The sequence below is a fragment of the Salmo salar genome, unplaced genomic scaffold (genome assembly GCF_905237065.1).
Source record: "Salmo salar unplaced genomic scaffold, Ssal_v3.1, whole genome shotgun sequence".
In the NCBI taxonomy this organism is placed as follows: Eukaryota; Metazoa; Chordata; class Actinopteri; order Salmoniformes; family Salmonidae; genus Salmo; species Salmo salar.
The window spans coordinates 189,498-208,425 of NW_025548319.1; the positions used below are offsets into that span (position 1 = coordinate 189,498).

General features: G+C 47.7%; 1 protein-coding gene across 1 annotated transcript; it reads right to left on the reverse strand.

Annotated features, from left to right (window-relative positions):
- Window positions 1-1,425: 1,425 nt before the first annotated feature.
- On the reverse strand, window positions 1,426-12,538 carry LOC100196562 (chromosome unknown open reading frame, human C4orf27). The gene is given in 8 exon segments (NM_001141591.2): window positions 1,426-1,742; window positions 2,992-3,164; window positions 3,932-4,019; window positions 4,898-5,051; window positions 5,762-5,860; window positions 8,702-8,888; window positions 11,554-11,746; window positions 12,451-12,538. Coding segments are annotated over 8 exon segments (1,071 nt in total). The 5' UTR covers window positions 12,493-12,538; the 3' UTR covers window positions 1,426-1,607.
- Between the last annotated feature and the right edge of the window lie 6,390 nt (window positions 12,539-18,928).

Consider the following 18,928-nt stretch of genomic DNA (forward strand, 5'->3'; position numbering starts at 1 on the left):
TCTTATCAATAACCAACTCTTTAATTATTTCTAGATCAGTTTATTAAAGTCAAATAACAATTTACCCACGATGCACTGCGGTTTCGATCCTCTCGGGTGCATCTGCAACAGCCGAAAGTAGGACACCGACGTGGGGTTTTTCTCAGAGGTAAGAATCAGATCAACACGTCAGTCGGAAAAACAAACATGTATCTAAACTCCCATATATATATATATATATATCAAACTCAGGAATATAATATAATGAGTACACATTGTACAATCAATTAGCGAGAGAGAGCCTCAAATATTACATTTGTTTATATAAATATATATCAACTTTGTACACATCAAACAGGAACCAATTTGCCGGGGATTTCTAATAACAGACAGACAGGACCTAATAACAGACAACAGGACTGAATAACAGACAGACAGGACCTAATAACAGACAGACAGGACCTAATAACAGACAGACAGGACCTAATAACAGACAGACAGGACCTAATAACAGACAGACAGGACCTAATAACAGACAGACAGGACCTAATAACAGTCAGACAGGACCTAATAACAGACAGACAGGACCTAATTACAGACAGACAGGACCTGTTAACAGTCAGACAGGACCTAATAACAGACAGACAGGACCTAATAACAGACAGACAGGACCTAATAACAGTCAGACAGGACCTAATAACAGACAGACAGGACCTAATAACAGACAGACAGGACCTAATAACAGTCAGACAGGACCTAATAACAGTCAGACAGGACCTAATAACAGACAGACAGGACCTAATAACAGACAGACAGGACCTAATAACAGTCAGACAGGACCTAATAACAGTCAGACAGGACCTAATAACAGTCAGACAGGACCTAATAACAGACAGACAGGACCTAATAACAGTCAGACAGGACCTAATAACAGACAGACAGGACCTAATTACAGACAGACAGGACCTGTTAACAGTCAGACAGGACCTGTTAACAGTCAGACAGGACCTAATTACAGACAGACAGGACCTAACAGACAGACAGGACCTAATAACAGACAGACAGGACCTAATAACAGACAGACAGGACCTCATAACAGTCAGACAGGACCTAATAACAGTCAGACAGGACCTAATGACAGACAGACAGGACCTAATAACAGTCAGACAGGACCTCATAACAGTCAGACAGGACCTCATAACAGTCAGACAGGACCTAATAACAGACAGACAGGACCTAATAAAAGACAGACAGGACCTAGTAACAGACAGACAGGACCTAATTACAGACAGACAGGACCTAATAACAGACAGACAGGACCTCATAACAGACAGACAGGACCTCATAACAGTCAGACAGGACCTAATAACAGTCAGACAGGACCTCATAACAGTCAGACAGGACCTAATAAAAGACAGACAGGACCTAATAACAGACAGACTCTTAGAAATATAATCCTTTATTCCACATATGCACACACAGAGACAGACGCCCCCGGTACCGTTCAACGACAGCAGCACCAAAAACCACAACAAGACTAAATAAAACACACGGTGGTCAGAGATAACAACAATCCATCCCTCTTCTTCTCTCTCTCTCCCCTTCTTCTTCTTCTTCCGTGGTTTTCTTCAGGCTGAGGTGAGTTGGTCCAGGTTTTCGTGGGAGCGGCTGGAGAGGTGAGCCTCCAGGATCTCTCCGAACAAGCCCCTCTTCAGCAGGCTGTAGGCCATGGGCAGCAGCTGTCTGATCACCTTGTAGAAGTACTGGGGGACACAGGAAACTGGGGGTCAGACAGACACACAATGGAAGACAGGAAACAGAGTCTGGAAGACAGGAAACAGAGAGTCAAGACAGACACACAATGGAAGACAGGAAACAGAGTGTGGAAGACAGGAAACAGAGAGTCAAGACAGACACACAATGGAAGACAGGAAACAGAGTCTGGAAGACAGGAAACAGAGAGTCAAGACAGACACACAATGGAAGACAGAAACAGAGTTGGAAGACAGGAAACAGAGAGTCAAGACAGACACACAATGGAAGACAGGAAACAGAGAGTCAATGGAAGACAGGAAACAGAGAGACAAGACAGACACACAATGGAAGACAGGAAACAGAGTCTGGAAGACAGGAAACAGAGTCAGACAGACACACAATGGAAGACAGGAAACAGAGAGACAGACAGACACACAATGGAAGACAGGAAACAGAGTCTGGAAGACAGGAAACAGAGAGTCAGAAGACAGGAGAGACAGACACACAATGGAAGACAGGAAACAGAGTCTGGAAGACAGGAAACAGAGAGTCAAGACAGACACACAATGGAAGACAGGAAACAGAGTCTGGAAGACAGGAAACAGAGAGTCAAGACAGACACACAATGGAAGACAGGAAACAGAGTCTGGAAGACAGGAAACAGAGAGTCAAGACAGACACACAATGGAAGACAAGAAACAGAGTCTGGAAGACAGGAAACAGAGAGTCAAGACAGACACACAATGGAAGACAGGAAACAGAGAGTCAGACAGACACACAATGGAAGACAGGAAACAGAGAGACAGACAGACACACAATGGAAGACAGGAAACAGAGAGACAGACAGACACACAATGGAAGACAGGAAACAGAGTCTGGAAGACAGGAAACAGAGAGACAGACAGACACACAATGGAAGACAGGAAACAGAGAGACAGACAGACACAATGGAAGACAGGAAACAGAGTCTGGAAGACAGGAAACAGAGAGTCAAGACAGACACACAATGGAAGACAGGAAACAGAGTCTGGAAGACAGGAAACAGAGAGTCAAGACAGACACACAATGGAAGACAGGAAACAGAGTCTGGAAGACAGGAAACAGAGAGTCAGACAGACACACAATGGAAGACAGGAAACAGAGTCTGGAAGACAGGAAACAGAGAGTCGTTGGTGGCTCTACACTGAGATCTGTATCAGTGTGTTGACGTGCCATTTTCCGTGGAGAACAGGTGTTGAAGTGTGTGTGTGTGCGTACGTGCGATCCGTAGCAGAAGAGGTCGATGCCCAGCTCCAGCCCCATGCCGTAGTCACACTCATCGTTAGCGAACTGGACGAAGGTCATGATCTCTTGCAGAGGCCCAAAAGCCTTCATCCTGTCTTCATCGGACCTGGCCTCTGCTATAGCCTTACACAGCTTCTTCAGACTGGCTACACACACACACACACACACACACACACACACACACACACACACACACACACACACACACACACACACACACACACACACACACACACACACACAAAGTTTTTCTGAAACCTGTTCCACATTCCATTCAACTTCTCCAGGGATAATAATTAGAGCGTTCTAGAGTATTCTACAGCGGTATGGGGTGGTTCTAGAGTATTTGAGTGGTTCTAGAGTATTCTACAGCGGTATGGAGTGTTCTGGAGTATTCGACTAGTTCCAGAGTATTCTACAGTGGTATGGCGTGTTCTGGAGTATTCTACAGTGGTATGGAGTGTTCTGAGGTATTCTACAGTGGTATGGCCTGTTCTAGAGTATTCTACAGCGGTACGGAGTGTTCTGGAGTATTCGAGTGGTTCTACAGTATTCTACAGCGGTATGGAGTGTTCTGGAGTATTCAAGTTGTTCTAGAGTATTCTACAGTGGTATGGCGTGTTCTGGAGTATTCGAGTGGTTCTAGAGTATTCTACAGTGGAATAGAGTGTTCTAGAGTATTCTACAGTGGAATGGAGTGTTCTAGAATATTCTACAGTGGTATGGAGTGTTCTGGAGTATTGGAGCGGTTCTACAGTATTCTACTTGTAGTGTAGACCTTTGCATAGGGTAAATATATTATAAACAAATTATGTTCTGGCCCACTGACTACGAGCTGCCAAAAACATTGGCCCGAGACCAAACCTAGTTACCGCTGTTCTAGAGTTGTTCTAGAGTTGTTCTAGAGTCTTACCGTCTGTCTCTGGCAGCTCCCGGTAACCAACGGCATTCTGGTCAACAGGCACCACCAGGCCCGCTCCATGGAAGGTCTTGGTCACAACCTGGACACGGACAGGGGGCAGTTAGACCTTCTAGAACCGTCTCAGTACTGGGGGGGTTACCTTCTAGAACCGTCTCAGTACTGGGGGGGTTACCTTCTAGAACCATCTCAGTACTGGGGGGGTTACCTTCTAGAACCATCTCAGTACTGGGGGGGTTACCTTCTAGAACCATCTCAGAACGAGGGGGGGTTACCTTCTAGAACCATCTCAGTACTGGGGGGTTACCTTCTAGAACCATCTCAGTACTGGGGGGTTACCTTCTAGAACCATCTCAGTACTGGGGGGTTACCTTCTAGAACCATCTCAGTACTGGGGGGTTACCTTCTAGAACCATCTCAGTACTGGGGGTTACCTTCTAGAACCATCTCAGTACTGGGGGGTTACCTTCTAGAACCATCTCAGTACTGGGGGGTTACCTTCTAGAACCATCTCAGAACGAGGGGGGTTACCTTCTAGAACCATCTCAGAACGAGGGGGGTTACCTTCTAGTACCGTCTCAGAACGAGGGGGGTTACCTTCTAGAACCATCTCAGAACGAGGGGGGTTACCTTCTAGAACCATCTCAGCTGGGGACCTTCTAGAACCATCTCAGTACGGGGGGTTACCTTCTAGAACCATCTCAGAACGAGGGGGGGTTACCTTCTAGAACCATCTCAGAACGAGGGGGGGTTACCTTCTAGAACCATCTCAGAACGAGGGGGGTTACCTTCTAGTACCATCTCAGAACGAGGGGGGGGTTACCTTCTAGAACCATCTCAGAACGAGGGGGGGTTACCTTCTAGAACCATCTCAGAACGAGGGGGGGTTACCTTCTAGAACCATCTCAGAACGAGGGGGGGTTACCTTCTAGAACCATCTCAGAACGAGGGGGGGGTTACCTTCTTGTGTCTCTGCTTCATGCCTTTGGTCTTCTGCTCCAGGGAGAAGCCCAGAGACTCCGCCCTCTCTCTTAACTCCTCCCCCAGGTTAACCAGAGCCCTGCCCTCTTCCTTACGCCCGCCCCTCTCCTTCCTCTTCCTACCCAGAAACAGACTGAAGGAGAGGGAAGAGGAGGGAGAGATAGAGAAGGAGGGAGAGTTTGGGCAGAGATAGGAGGAGAGAGAAGGGGGACAGTGAGGGAGGAGAGAGCGAGGGAGGGTTCGGTGAGGGAGGAGAGAGCGAGGGAGGTAACGGTGAGGGAGGAGAGAGAAGGGGGACAGTGAGGGAGGAGAGAGCGAGGGAGGGTTCGGTGAGGGAGGAGAGAGCGAGGGAGGGCAGGGTGAGGGAGGAGAGAGCGGTGAGGGAGGAGAGAGCGAGGGAGGGGACGGTGAGGGAGGAGAGACCGAAAAAGTGACAGTGAGGGAGGAGAGAGCGAAGGAGGTGACGGTGAGGGAGAAGAGAGCGAGGGGGTGACAGTGAGGGTGGGAGAGAGGAGCGTAGGAGGAGGGAACGGTGAGGGAGGAGAAGGAGAGCGAGGGAGGACACGGTGAGGGAGGAAAGAGCGAGGGAGCGGAAGGTGAGGGAGGGAGGGAGAGAGAGCGAAGGGACGGTGAGTGAGGAGAGAGAGCGAGGGAGGACGCGGTGAGGGAGGAGAGAGGTAAAAAGGTAGAGAGAGAAGAGATGGTGAGAAAAAGAGAATAAATCTTGATAAGCATTGTGAGTAATCTCTTCCACATCAACCAGTGGATTCTCTTGTCGTTGTGTTAGTTCAGTTGAATTGGTCCATGTTGTTGCTCGTGTGTTAGTTAATGAAGGACACTCACTGGACAGCAGCAAACACGTTGTCCCCCATCTGAGTGATGGTACAGCCCTTCCTGGCTTCATTCTCCCCTAGAAACACAGGCAGGGAGTCCGGACTATCTCTGAAAAATAGAGGTGGAGATTAATACGGCCATGTTGGAACGGGACGCTGTTCCTCTCTGGAAAATAGTAACCTTTTCCTGTAGTTACCTGTAGTAAACCCTACCTGTAGTAACCCCTACCTGTAGTAACCCCTACCTGTAGTTACCCCTACCTGTAGTAACCCCTACCTGTAGTAACCCCTTCCTGTAGTAACCCCTTCCTGTAGTAACCCCTACCTGTAGTAACCCCTACCTGTAGTAACCCCTACCTGTAGTAACCTGTAGTTACCCCTACCTGTAGTTACCTGTAGTAACCCCTACCTGTAGTAACCCCTACCTGTAGTTACCTGTAGTAAACCCTACCTGTAGTAACCCCTACCTGTAGTAACCCCTACCTGTAGTAACCCCACCTGTAGTAACCCCTACCTGTGAACCCTACCTGTAGTAACCCTACCTGTAGTAACCCCTACCTGTAGTAACCCCTACCTGTAGTAACCCCTACCTGTAGTAACCCCTACCTGTAGTAACCCCTACCTGTAGTAACCCCTACCTGTAGTAACCCTACCTGTAGTAACCTGTCCCCTACCTGTAGTTACCTGTAGTAACCCCTACCTGTAGTAACCCCTACCTGTAGTTACCTGTAGTAAACCCTACCTGTAGTAACCCCTACCTGTAGTAACCCCTACCTGTAGTAACCCTTACCTGTAGTAACCCCTACCTGTAGTAACCCCTACCTGTAGTAACCCCTACCTGTAGTAAACCCTACCTGTAGTAAACCCTACCTGTAGTAACCCCTTCCTGTAGTAACCCCTACCTGTAGTAACCCCTACCTGTAGTAACCCCTACCTGTAGTAACCTGTAGTTACCCCTACCTGTAGTAACCCCTACCTGTAGTAACCCCTACCTGTAGTAACCTGTAGTTACCCCTACCTGTAGTAACCCCTACCTGTAGTAAGACCCCTACCTGTAGTAACCTGTAGTAACCCCTACCTGTAGTAACCGCCTACCTGTAGTAACCCCTACCTGTAGTAACCCCTACCTGTAGTAACCCCTACCTGTAGTAACCCCTACCTGTAGTAACCCCTACCTGTAGTAACCCCTACCTGTAGTAACCCCTACCTGTAGTAACCCTACCTGTAGTAAACCCTACCTGTAGTAACCCTACCTGTAGTAACCCCTACCTGTAGTAACCCCTACCTGTAGTAACCCCTACCTGTAGTAACCCCTACCTGTAGTAACCTGTAGTTACCCCTACCTGTAGTAACCCCTACCTGTAGTAACCCCTACCTGTAGTAACCTGTAGTTACCCCTACCTGTAGTAACCCCTACCTGTAGTAACCTGTAGTAACCCCTACCTGTAGTTACCTGTAGTAACCCCTACCTGTAGTAACCCCTACCTGTAGTAACCTGTAGTAACCCCTACCTGTAGTAACCCCTACCTGTAGTAACCCCTACCTGTAGTAACCCCTACCTGTAGTAACCCCTACCTGTAGTAACCTGTAGTTACCCCTACCTGTAGTAACCCCTACCTGTAGTAACCCCTACCTGTAGTAACCTGTAGTAACCCCTACCTGTAGTAACCTGTAGTAACCCCTACCTGTAGTAACCCCTACCTGTAGTAACCCCTACCTGTAGTAACCTGTAGTTACCCCTACCTGTAGTAACCCCTACCTGTAGTAACCCCTACCTGTAGTAACCCCTACCTGTAGTAACCTGTAGTAACCCCTACCTGTAGTAACCCCTACCTGTAGTAACCCCTACCTGTAGTAACCCCTACCTGTAGTAACCTGTAGTTACCCCTACCTGTAGTAACCCCTACCTGTAGTAACCTGTAGTAACCCCTACCTGTAGTAACCCCTACCTGTAGTTACCTGTAGTACCCCTACCTGTAGTAACCCCTACCTGTAGTAACCCCTACCTGTAGTTACCTGTAGTAACCCCTACCTGTAGTAACCCCTACCTGTAGTAACCCCTACCTGTAGTTACCTGTAGTTACCCCTACCTGTAGTAACCCCTACCTGTAGGTACCTGTAGTAACCCCTACCTGTAGTAACCCCTACCTGTAGTAACCTGTAGTAACCTGTAGTAATCCCTACCTGTAGTACCCCCTACCTGTAGTAACCCCTACCTGTAGTAACCCCTACCTGTAGTAACCCCTACCTGTAGTTACCTGTAGTAACCCCTACCTGTAGTAACCCCTACCTGTAGTAACCCCTACCTGTAGTTACCTGTAGTTACCCCTACCTGTAGTAACCCCTACCTGTAGTTACCTGTAGTAACCCCTACCTGTAGTAACCTGTAGTTACCCCTACCTGTAGTAACCCCTACCTGTAGTTACCTGTAGTAACCCCTACCTGTAGTAACCTGTAGTAATCCCTACCTGTAGTAATCCCTACCTGTAGTAACCCCTACCTGTAGTAACCCCTACCTGTAGTTACCGTAGTAACCCCTACCCGTAGTAACCCCACCGGTACCTGTAGTAACCCCTACCTGTAGTAACTCCTACCTGTAGTAACCTGTAGTAACCCCTACCTGTAGTAACCTGTAGTAACCCCTACCTGTAGTAACCTGTAGTAACCCCTACCTGTAGTAACCCCTACCTGTAGTAACCCCTACCTGTAGTAACCCCTACCTGTAGTAACCCCTACCTGTAGTAACCCCTACCCGTAGTAACCCCTACCCGTAGTAACCCCTACCCGTAGTAACCCCTACCTGTAGTAACCCCTACCTGTAGTAACCCGTAGTAACCCCTACCCGTAGTAACCTGTAGTAACCTGTAGTAACCTGTAGTAACCTGTAGTAACCTGTAGTAACCCGTAGTAACCCCTACCCGTAGTAACCCCTACCTGTAGTAACCCCTACCTGTAGTAACCCAGGTGTAGCAGGTCGGCTGCGTTCCCTTGTAGTACGGTCTGGTACTCCGGAGGGTCGTAGAAGTACCTCCAGTGAAGGTGGTAGTTGGGCTGAGGGTCGGCTGAGCTACGGTGGGCCTCCGCCAGGATGTCGAACGGGCCAACCAACCTCAAACCCAGAGTTTCCTTCAGCGCGTCTAGAGAGGGGACAGGAGAATTATATGTGGTCGATATGATCCTTGTTTACACAGAGTACAGACAGGACTGACTGGAGTGATGCTGGCTGTGGGTTAGTGTTATAGACAGGACTGACTGGAGTGATGCTGGCTGTGGGTTAGTGTTATAGACAGGACTGACTGGAGTGATGCTGGCTGTGGGTTAGTGTTATAGACAGGACTGACTGGAGTGATGCTGGCTGTGGGTTAGTGTTATAGACAGGACTGACTGGAGTGATGCTGGCTGTGGGTTAGTGTTATAGACAGGACTGACTGGAGTGATGCTGGCTGTGGGTTAGTGTTATAGACAGGACTGACTGGAGTGATGCTGGCTGTGGGTTAGTGTTATAGACAGGACTGACTGGAGTGATGCTGGCTGTGGGTTAGTGTTATAGACAGGACTGACTGGAGTGATGCTGGCTGTGGGTTAGTGTTATAGACAGGACTGACTGGAGTGATGCTGGCTGTGGGTTAGTGTTATAGACAGGACTGACTGGAGTGATGCTGGCTGTGGGTTAGTGTTATAGACAGGACTGACTGGAGTGATGCTGGCTGTGGGTTAGTGTTATAGACAGGACTGACTGGAGTGATGCTGGCTGTGGGTTAGTGTTATAGACAGATAGCTGGTTGGGGCTGGTTGTGGGTGAGTGAGTGAGTGGGTAACCTACCCCGAGGGTTGTCAGGGCTGGTTGTGGGTGAGTGAGTGGGTAACCTACCCCGAGGGTTGTCAGGGCTGGTTGTGGGTGAGTGAGTGGGTAACCTACCCTGAGGGTTGTCGGGGCTGGTTGTGGGTGAGTGAGTGGGTAACCTACCCCGAGGGTTGTCGGGGCTGGTTGTGGGTGAGTGAGTGGGTAACCTACCCCGAGGGTTGTCAGGGCTGGTTGTGGGTGGGTGAGTGGGTAATCTACCCCGAGGGTTGTCAGGGCTGGTTGTGGGTGAGTGAGTGGGTAACCTACCCCGGGGCTGGTTGTGGGTGGGTGAGTGAGTGGGTAACCTACCCCGGGGCTGGTTGTGGGTGAGTGGTTAACCTACCCCGGGGGTTTTCGGGGCTGGTTGTGGGTGGGTGAGTGGGTAACCTACCCCGAGGGTTGTCAGGGCTGGTTGTGGGTGAGTGAGTGGGTAACCTACCCCGGGGCTGGTTGTGGGTGGGTGAGTGGGTAACCTACCCCGGGGCTGGTTGTGGGTGAGTGGGTAACCTACCCCGGGGGTTGTCGGGGCTGGTTGTGGGTGAGTGAGTGGGTAACCTACCCCGGGGGTTGTCAGGGCTGGTTGTGGGTGAGTGGGTGGGTAACCTACCCCGGGGCTGGTTGTGGGTGGGTGAGTGAGTGGGTAACCTACCCCAGGGCTGGTTGTGGGTGAGTGGGTAACCTACCCCGGGGGTTGTCGGGGCTGGTTATGGGTGAGTGAGTGAGTGAGTGGGTAACCTACCCCGGGGGTTGTCGGGGCTGGTTATGGGTGAGTGAGTGAGTGGGTAACCTACCCCGGGGGTTGTCAGGGCTGGTTGTGGGTGAGTGAGTGGGTAACCTACCCCGGGGCTGGTTGTGGGTGGGTGAGTGAGTGGGTAACCTACCCCGGGCTGGTTGTGGGTGAGTGGTTAACCTACCCCGGGGGTTGTCGGGGCTGGTTGTGGGTGGGTGAGTGGGTAACCTACCCCGAGGGTTGTCAGGGCTGGTTGTGGGTGAGTGAGTGGGTAACCTACCCCGGGGCTGGTTGTGGGTGGGTGAGTGAGTGGGTAACCTACCCCGGGGCTGATTGTGGGTGAGTGGGTAACCTACCCCGGGGGTTGTCGGGGCTGGTTGTGGGTGAGTGAGTGGGTAACCTACCCCGGGGGTTGTCAGGGCTGGTTGTGGGTGAGTGGGTGGGTAACCTACCCCGGGGGTTGTCAGGGCTGGTTGTGGGTGAGTGGGTGGGTAACCTACCCCAGGGCTGGTTGTGGGTGAGTGGGTAACCTACCCCGGGGTTGTCAGGGCTGGTTGTGGGTGAGTGAGTGGGTAACCTACCCCGAGGGTTGTCGGGGCTGGTTGTGGGTGAGTGAGTGGGTAACCTACCCCGGGGGTTGTCGGGGCTGGTTGTGGGTGAGTGAGTGGGTAACCTACCCCGGGGGTTGTCGGGGCTGGTTGTGGGTGAGTGAGTGGGTAACCTACCCCGGGGTTGTCGGGGCTGGTTGTGGGTGAGTGAGTGGGTAACCTACCCGGGGGTTGTCGGGGCTGGTTGTGGGTGAGTGAGTGGGTAACCTACCCCGGGGTTGTCAGGGCTGGTTGTGGGTGAGTGGGTGGGTAACCTACCCCGGGGCTGGTTGTGGGTGGGTGAGTGAGTGGGTAACCTACCCCGGGGGTTGTCAGGGCTGGTTGTGGGTGAGTGGGTGGGTAACCTACCCCAGGGCTGGTTGTGGGTGGGTGAGTGAGTGGGTAACCTACCCCAGGGCTGGTTGTGGGTGAGTGGGTAACCTACCCCGGGGGTTGTCGGGGCTGGTTATGGGTGAGTGAGTGGGTGGGTAACCTACCCCGGGGGTTGTCAGGGCTGGTTGTGGGTGAGTGGGTGGGTAACCTACCCCGGGGGTTGTCGGGGCTGGTTGTGGGTGAGTGGGTGGGTAACCTACCCCGGGGGTTGTCGGGGCTGGTTGTGGGTGAGTGGGTGGGTAACCTACCCCGGGGGTTGTCAGGGCTGAGCGAAGAGCAGAAGTCCCAGAAGAGATAAAAGTCTTCGGGCATCTTCAGTTTATAGAGTCTCTCCACCTCCTCCCTCAGTCTGGCAGGAACCTCAGTCGTCGTCCTCGGTCCTTCTGTCGGCGCCTCTGACCGGGCTTTCTTCCTCAACTCCCCGTCGGCACAATCCGACTCCTAAACAACAACAACAACAACAACAACAACAACAACAACAACAACGACAAGTCGGTGAAATTAAATTCACTCGCTGGTGTAAACAGTTAACGTTCCACAGCCCGGGCTTCAGTCAAGTTTAAAGATTGCGGGTTTGATAACTGGGTGTATTCATTAGACACCAAACTGAATCGACAGACTGAGAAAAGGGGGGGGGACTACCAGGGAAGATATAAATAACATGAATAGAGAAGATGTGATTACTTATTCTACATGTCTGTTCTACATAGCATATTTCTATATCTTTATGTTACAAAAACGTTTGAGTCCTGTTGAAACGCGCCCTGGATTTACAATGAAGAAAAGCTATAGTTTTCCGTTGCAAATCGTTTTGCCTACGGTGTGTCCTAATGAACGTTACCCTGAACAAGTCGCTCTGCAACAACAAAAACACAAACGATGGTATACCGTCAATGGACGGTAACTTCATTATACTAAATATAAATGATGATATCTTGGGGAAAACTGTAATATAAACCGAAGCAGGACCATTAAGCTAAATCATGTAGATGCCATAGTGGCCCATCCGTGCTTTGTAACGTTACAAAGAAGACAAATACTCCCTCTGTTGCATGGCTAAAAACCCATCCTATCATTGCTCCGACAAAAAAATATATATATATATCGCTTGTAAACATGTTGGCTTTATGATACTGTGACAATACCTGGGGAGTAGATTTAGTTTTTCGTTTTCCGCGCCCTGTCATGTTATTTATTTTTCCTCCTCTCCCGTTCGACAGCAAACAAGCGCACATCCGTGTAGCTAACGACAAAAAACACATTAGGGCCTTCTGGAATTGGGGGAGTAAATGTACAGCGCCGCCTAGAGGAGAGGAGGACGCATTGCGTCCCAGCGATCCATAGCTGAGACAGGCGGTGGGATAAATACCCCGATCGGTATACATCAGTAAAAATATATATTTGTTTAAATACCTTCATAGAAATTGACTCAAGTGAAATTCACCCGGTAAAATACTACTTGAGTAAAAGTCTAAAAGTATTTGGTTTTAAAATATACTTATGTATCAAAAGTAAAAGTATGAATAATGTAAAATGTCTTATATTAATAAGCAAACCAGATTGCACAATTTTCTTTCATGTACGGATAGCCAGGGTTACACGCCAATACTCAGATATAATTTACAAAGGAAGTATTTGTGTTTAGTGAGTCTGACAGATCAGAGGCAGTAGGGATGACCAGGGATGTTCTCTGTTTAGTGAGTCCTCCAGATCAGAGGCAGTAGGGATGACCAGGGATGTTCTCTGTTTAGTGAGTCCTCCAGATCAGAGGCAGTAGGGATGACCAGGGATGTTCTCTTGATAAGTGTGTGAATTGGACCATTTTTCTGTCCTGCTAAACATTCAAAATATAACGTGTACTTTTGGGTGTCAGGGAAATTCTATGGAGTAAAAAGTCCATTATTTTCTTTAGGAATGTCATCTCTGTATACCTGTCGCAAGACCCACTGGTTATAAAACCCTCTTAGGCCTCACTACCCCCTATCTGAGATATCTACTGCAGCCCTCATCCTCCACATACAACACCCGTTCTGCCAGTCACATTCTGTTAAAGGTCCCCAAAGCACACACATCCCTGGGTCACTCCTCTTTTCAGTTCGCTGCAGCCGGCGACTGGAACGAGCTGCAACAAACACTCAAACTGGACAGTTTTATCTCCATCTCTTCATTCAAAGACTCAAATCATGGACTCTCTTACTGACAGTTGTGGCTGCTTTGTGTGATGTATTGTTGTCTCTACCTTCTTTGACCCTTTGTGCTGTTGTCTGTGGCCCAATAATGTTTGTACCATGTTTTGTGCTGCGACCATGTTGTCATGTTGTGTTGCTACCATGCTGTGTTGTCATGTTGTGCTGCTACCATGCTGTGTTGTCATGTTGTGTTTCTACCATGCTGTGTTGTCATGTTGTGTTGCTACCATGTTGTTGTCATGTTGTGTTTCTACCATGCTGTGTTGTCATGTTGTGTTGCTACCATGCTGTGTTGTCATGTTGTGTTGCTACCATGTTGTTGTCATGTTGTGTTTCTACCATGCTGTGTTGTCATGTGTTTCTACCATGCTGTGTTGTCATGTTGTGTTGCTACCATGTTGTTGTCATGTTGTGTTTCTACCATGCTGTGTTGTAATGTTGTGTTGCTACCATGCTTTGTTGTCATGTTGTGTTGCTACCATGTTGTTGTCATGTTGTGTTGCTACCATGCTGTGTTGTCATGTTGTGTTGCTACCATGCTGTGTTGTCATGTTGTGTTGCTACCATGCTGTGTTGTCATGTTGTGTTGCTACCATGCTGTGTTGTCATGTTGTGTTGCTACCATGCTGTGTTGTCATGTTGTGTTACTACCATGCTGTGTTGTCATGTTGTGTTACTACCATGCTGTGTTGTCATGTTGTGTTACTACCATGCTGTGTTGTCATGTGTTTCTACCATGCTGTGTTGTCATGTTGTGTTGCTACCATGTTGTTGTCATGTTGTGTTTCTACCATGCTGTGTTGTAATGTTGTGTTGCTACCATGCTTTGTTGTCATGTTGTGTTGCTACCATGTTGTTGTCATGTTGTGTTGCTACCATGTTGTTGTCATGTTGTGTTGCTACCATGCTGTGTTGTCATGTTGTGTTTCTACCATGCTGTGTTGTCATGTTGTGTTACTACCATGCTGTGTTGTCATGTTGTGTTACTACCATGCTGTGTTGTCATGTTGTGTTACTACCATGCTGTGTTGTCATGTGTTGCTGCCATGCTGTGTTGTCATGTTGTGTTACTACCATGCTGTGTTGTCATGTTGTGTTTCTACCATGCTGTGTTGTCATGTGTTGCTACCATGCTGTGTTGTCATGTTGTGTTACTACCATGCTGTGTTGTCATGTTGTGTTACTACCATGCTGTGTTGTCATGTTGTGTTACTACCATGCTGTGTTGTCATGTTGTGTTGCTACCATGCTGTGTTGTCATGTGTTGCTGCCATGCTGTGTTGTCATGTTGTGTTACTACCATGCTGTGTTGTCATGTTGTGTTACTACCATGCTGTGTTGTCATGTTGTGTTGCTACCATGCTGTGTTGTCATGTTGTGTTGCTACCATGCTGTGTTGTCATGTGTTGCTGCCATGCTGTGTTGTCATGTTGTGTTACTACCATGCTGTGTTGTCATGTTGTGTTACTACCATGCTGTGTTGTCATGTTGTGTTGCTACCATGCTGTGTTGTCATGTGTTGCTACCATGCTGTGTTGTCATGTTGTGTTACTACCATGCTGTGTTGTCATGTTGTGTTGCTACCATGCTGTGTTGTCATGTGTTGCTGCCATGCTGTGTTGTCATGTTGTGTTGCTACCATGCTGTGTTGTCATGTTGTGTTACTACCATGCTGTGTTGTCATGTTGTGTTGCTACCATGCTGTGTTGTCATGTTGTGTTACTACCATGCTGTGTTGTCATGTGTTTCTACCATGCTGTGTTGTCATGTTGTGTTACTACCATGCTGTGTTGTCATGTGTTTCTACCATGCTGTGTTGTCATGTTGTGTTGCTATCATGTTGTTGTCATGTTGTGTTACTACCATGCTGTGTTGTCATGTGTTGCTGCCATGCTGTGTTGTCATGTTGTGTTGCTGCCTTGCTGTGTTGTTGTCTTAGGTCTCTCTTTATGTAGTGTTGTGTTGTCTCTCTTGTCATGATGTGGACACTGTTCCAGCAGGAGGCCTTTTTGCTTTCTGGCAAGCCGTCATTGTAAATAAGAATTTGTTCTTAACTGACTAGTTAAATAAAGGTTAAATAAAAATATACATAAAAATGTAGTGACGTAAAAGCTGTCAAAAATACAAATAGCAAAGTACAGGTATCCCCCAAAAACTTCTTAAAGTAGTACTTTATAGTAATTTTACTTAAGTACTTTACACCACTGGTACAGACATGGATTTTTCATAGTGTTGATGTCTTTGCCATTATTCTACAATGTAGAAAATAGTTTAAAAAAAATAAAGAAAATCCCTTGAATGAGTAGGTGTGTCCAAACTATTGACTGGGTCTCTTTTACAGATGGGACCTGCATAAATACATAACATCAAACATGTACAAAATTAGAAAAACAAATGAAGAAAAACAGACATCAACATAGATAATAATTTTTCTGAATTGACCAAGGAGGACCAGACCATGTCTTTTGAGAGAGCTTTATAATTTGTTCCATATTAGGGGTGCATAAAAAGTAAAATCAGCTTTACCCAACTCTGTGGAGACCGAAGGGGCGTCCAGTGTTAACCAAGGCTGAGACCAGGTTCGGTCATTTGGAAGTCTAAGTTGAATTCATGATGATAGATACATGGGAAGTTTCTGCCTGAGTGATTTGTAAATAAACACAAGAGAATGCTGCTCTCTCCTTACATACAAAGAGGCCCAACCCACTTTTTGATACAAAACACAATGGTGAGTTCTAGAACCATCACCAGTAATAAACCTAAGGACACAATGGTGAGTTCTAGAACCATCCCCAGTAATTAACCTAAGGACACAATGGTGAGTTCTAGAACCATCACCAGTAATAAACCTAAGGACACAATGGTGAGTTCTAGAACCATCCCCAGTAATAAACCTAAGGACACAATGGTGAGTTCTAGAACCATCACCAGTTATAAACCTAAGGACACAATGGTGAGTTCTAGAACCATCCCCAGTAATTAACCTAAGGACACAATGGTGAGTTCTAGAACCATCACCAGTAATAAACCTAAGGACACAATGGTGAGTTCTAGAACCATCCCCAGTAATAAACCTAAGGACACAATGGTGAGTTCTAGAACCATCACCAGTAATAAACCTAAGGACACAATGGTGAGTTCTAGAACCATCAGCAGTAATACATATCATTTGCAAAAAACACGGTTAGTCAGGATAAGGTCAATCAATGAGTTTTTTTGCTTGTTCTTTTTTAAAACATTTATCTGAGTGGGTTTTGTTATTAGCTTAATTAAGTTGAATTCACATCATGATTTACTGTAGATCTCCTAGCACATCCAGTTCAGACACCAGAAAAGGTTTCAAATAAACAGAAATAATCCCAAGAGCCTCCGCCGATATTTTGGCTCATGGCCACTTTTAACCTTTTAGCTAGGTTCCCGTTTCAGTCGATCCAGGGCTACCATTCCTAATGTCGTCCTGTTTCAGTCGATCCTAGCTACCATTCCTAATGTCGTCCTGTTTCAGTCGATCCTAGCTACCATTCCTAATGTCGTCCTGTTTCAGTCGATCCGAGCTGCCATTCCTAATGTCGTCCTGTTTCAGTCGATCCTAGCTACCATTCCTAATCTCATTAAATCCCACATGGAACACAGCAGCATCGATCTCTGATGGAGACCGGTGGGGAGCTACCTAGGAATATCCTGTACTCCATCCCCGGGGTAGCAGAGGGTGACGAAGCTGTTTGAAGTCTGTATACCCGATCCGGGCTTCCCGTCGCCAAGGAAGCCCTTATTGCCGATCCGGGCTTCCCGTCGCCAAGGAGTCCCTTATTGCCGATCCGGGCTTCCCGTCGCCACGGAAGCCCTTTATTCCCAAAGGCTGTTGCTTTCGATTTCCACGGCGAGCGACGTGCCTCCGTGGCTGGTCTGCAGGTTCAAGGGTAGGAACATCCGCTAAGACATCCAGAAGCATCCTGCTAACTAAATTTTCTAGGTAAGAAATAACACTTAAATATCAAAATACTGCAAAGTTGGCAAGTAGCTACAATCTCACCTTGTTGTAAGCTGGGTTGAAATGTAAAGTTAATGTATGAACTCCATGAACACACTGATACAAACACTAGAACCACAGCAATATAACGAAATTTTTATTACAGTAATATGCCACACACACAGTATTGATTGAAGCAGTGTATAGTCTTATTCTTTTCATTCAAGCAGTGTATTCTATTGATTCAAGCAGTGTAGAGTCTTATTATTTTCATTCAAGCAGTGTAAAGTCTTCTTCTGTTCATTCAAGCAGTGTAGAGTCTTATTATTTTCATTCAAGCAGTGTAGAGTCTTATTATTTTCATTCAAGCAGTGTATTCTATGGATTCAAGCAGTGTAGAGTCTTATTCTGTTCATTCAAGCAGTGTAGAGTCTTATTCTGTTCATTCAAGCAGTGTAGAGTCTTATTCTGTTCATTCAAGCAGTGTAGAGTCTTATTCTTTTCATTCAAGCAGCGGTTTCTATCTCAGAACGAGTGCACTTATTTGTTTTTTAAGGCCTCAGGGAAACCAGTCCTGGTCCTCGTGAGTCCGTGAGAGGTCCCCAGACAGTTATCGGAGCAGGTAGAAATACAACACACAGAGCAGGTAGAAATACAACACACAGAGCAGGACACAACACTCCATCTATTTCACCTGCTAGCAGGACTGGGCGATCCTCATCTGAGGCCCTGGGAAACAACATTTTAGAACCCCCATGCATCGCAACGGAGAGAGACATTTTTTGCTGTTTTAAAGATGATTTCTTTGCAATTCTAAACATTTTGCTTATGCCATGTTCTAATGGTATCGTAGTGAGTCAAACTTTATAACAACATCAATGGGGGGGCCCCTGAAGGTCGGGGGCCCCTAGGCATGTGCCCTGAGTTCTCGGTCAGTAATCTGGCCATGGTCCCTCTGCATCTCTCTAGTAGCAGGACTGGTCCCTCTGCATCTCTCTAGGAGCAGGACTGGTCTCTCTACATCTCTCTAGGAGCAGGACTGGTCTCTCTGCATCTCTCTAGGAGCAGGACTGGTCTCTCTACATCTCTCTAGGAGCAGGACTGGTCTCTCTGCATCTCTCTAGGAGCAGGACTGGTCTCTCTGCATCTCTCTAGGACTGGTCTCTCTACATCTCTCTAGTAGCAGGACTGGTCTCTCTACATCTCTCTAGGAGCAGGACTGGTCTCTCTACATCTCTCTAGGAGCAGGACTGGTCTCTCTGCATCTCTCTAGTAGCAGGACTGGTCTCTCTACATCTCTCTAGGAGCAGGACTGGTCTCTCTACATCTCTCTAGTAGCAGGACTGGTCTCTCTGCATCTCTCTAGGAGCAGGACTGGTCTCTCTGCATCTCTCTAGGACTGGTCTCTCTACATCTCTCTAGTAGCAGGACTGGTCTCTCTACATCTCTCTAGGAGCAGGACTG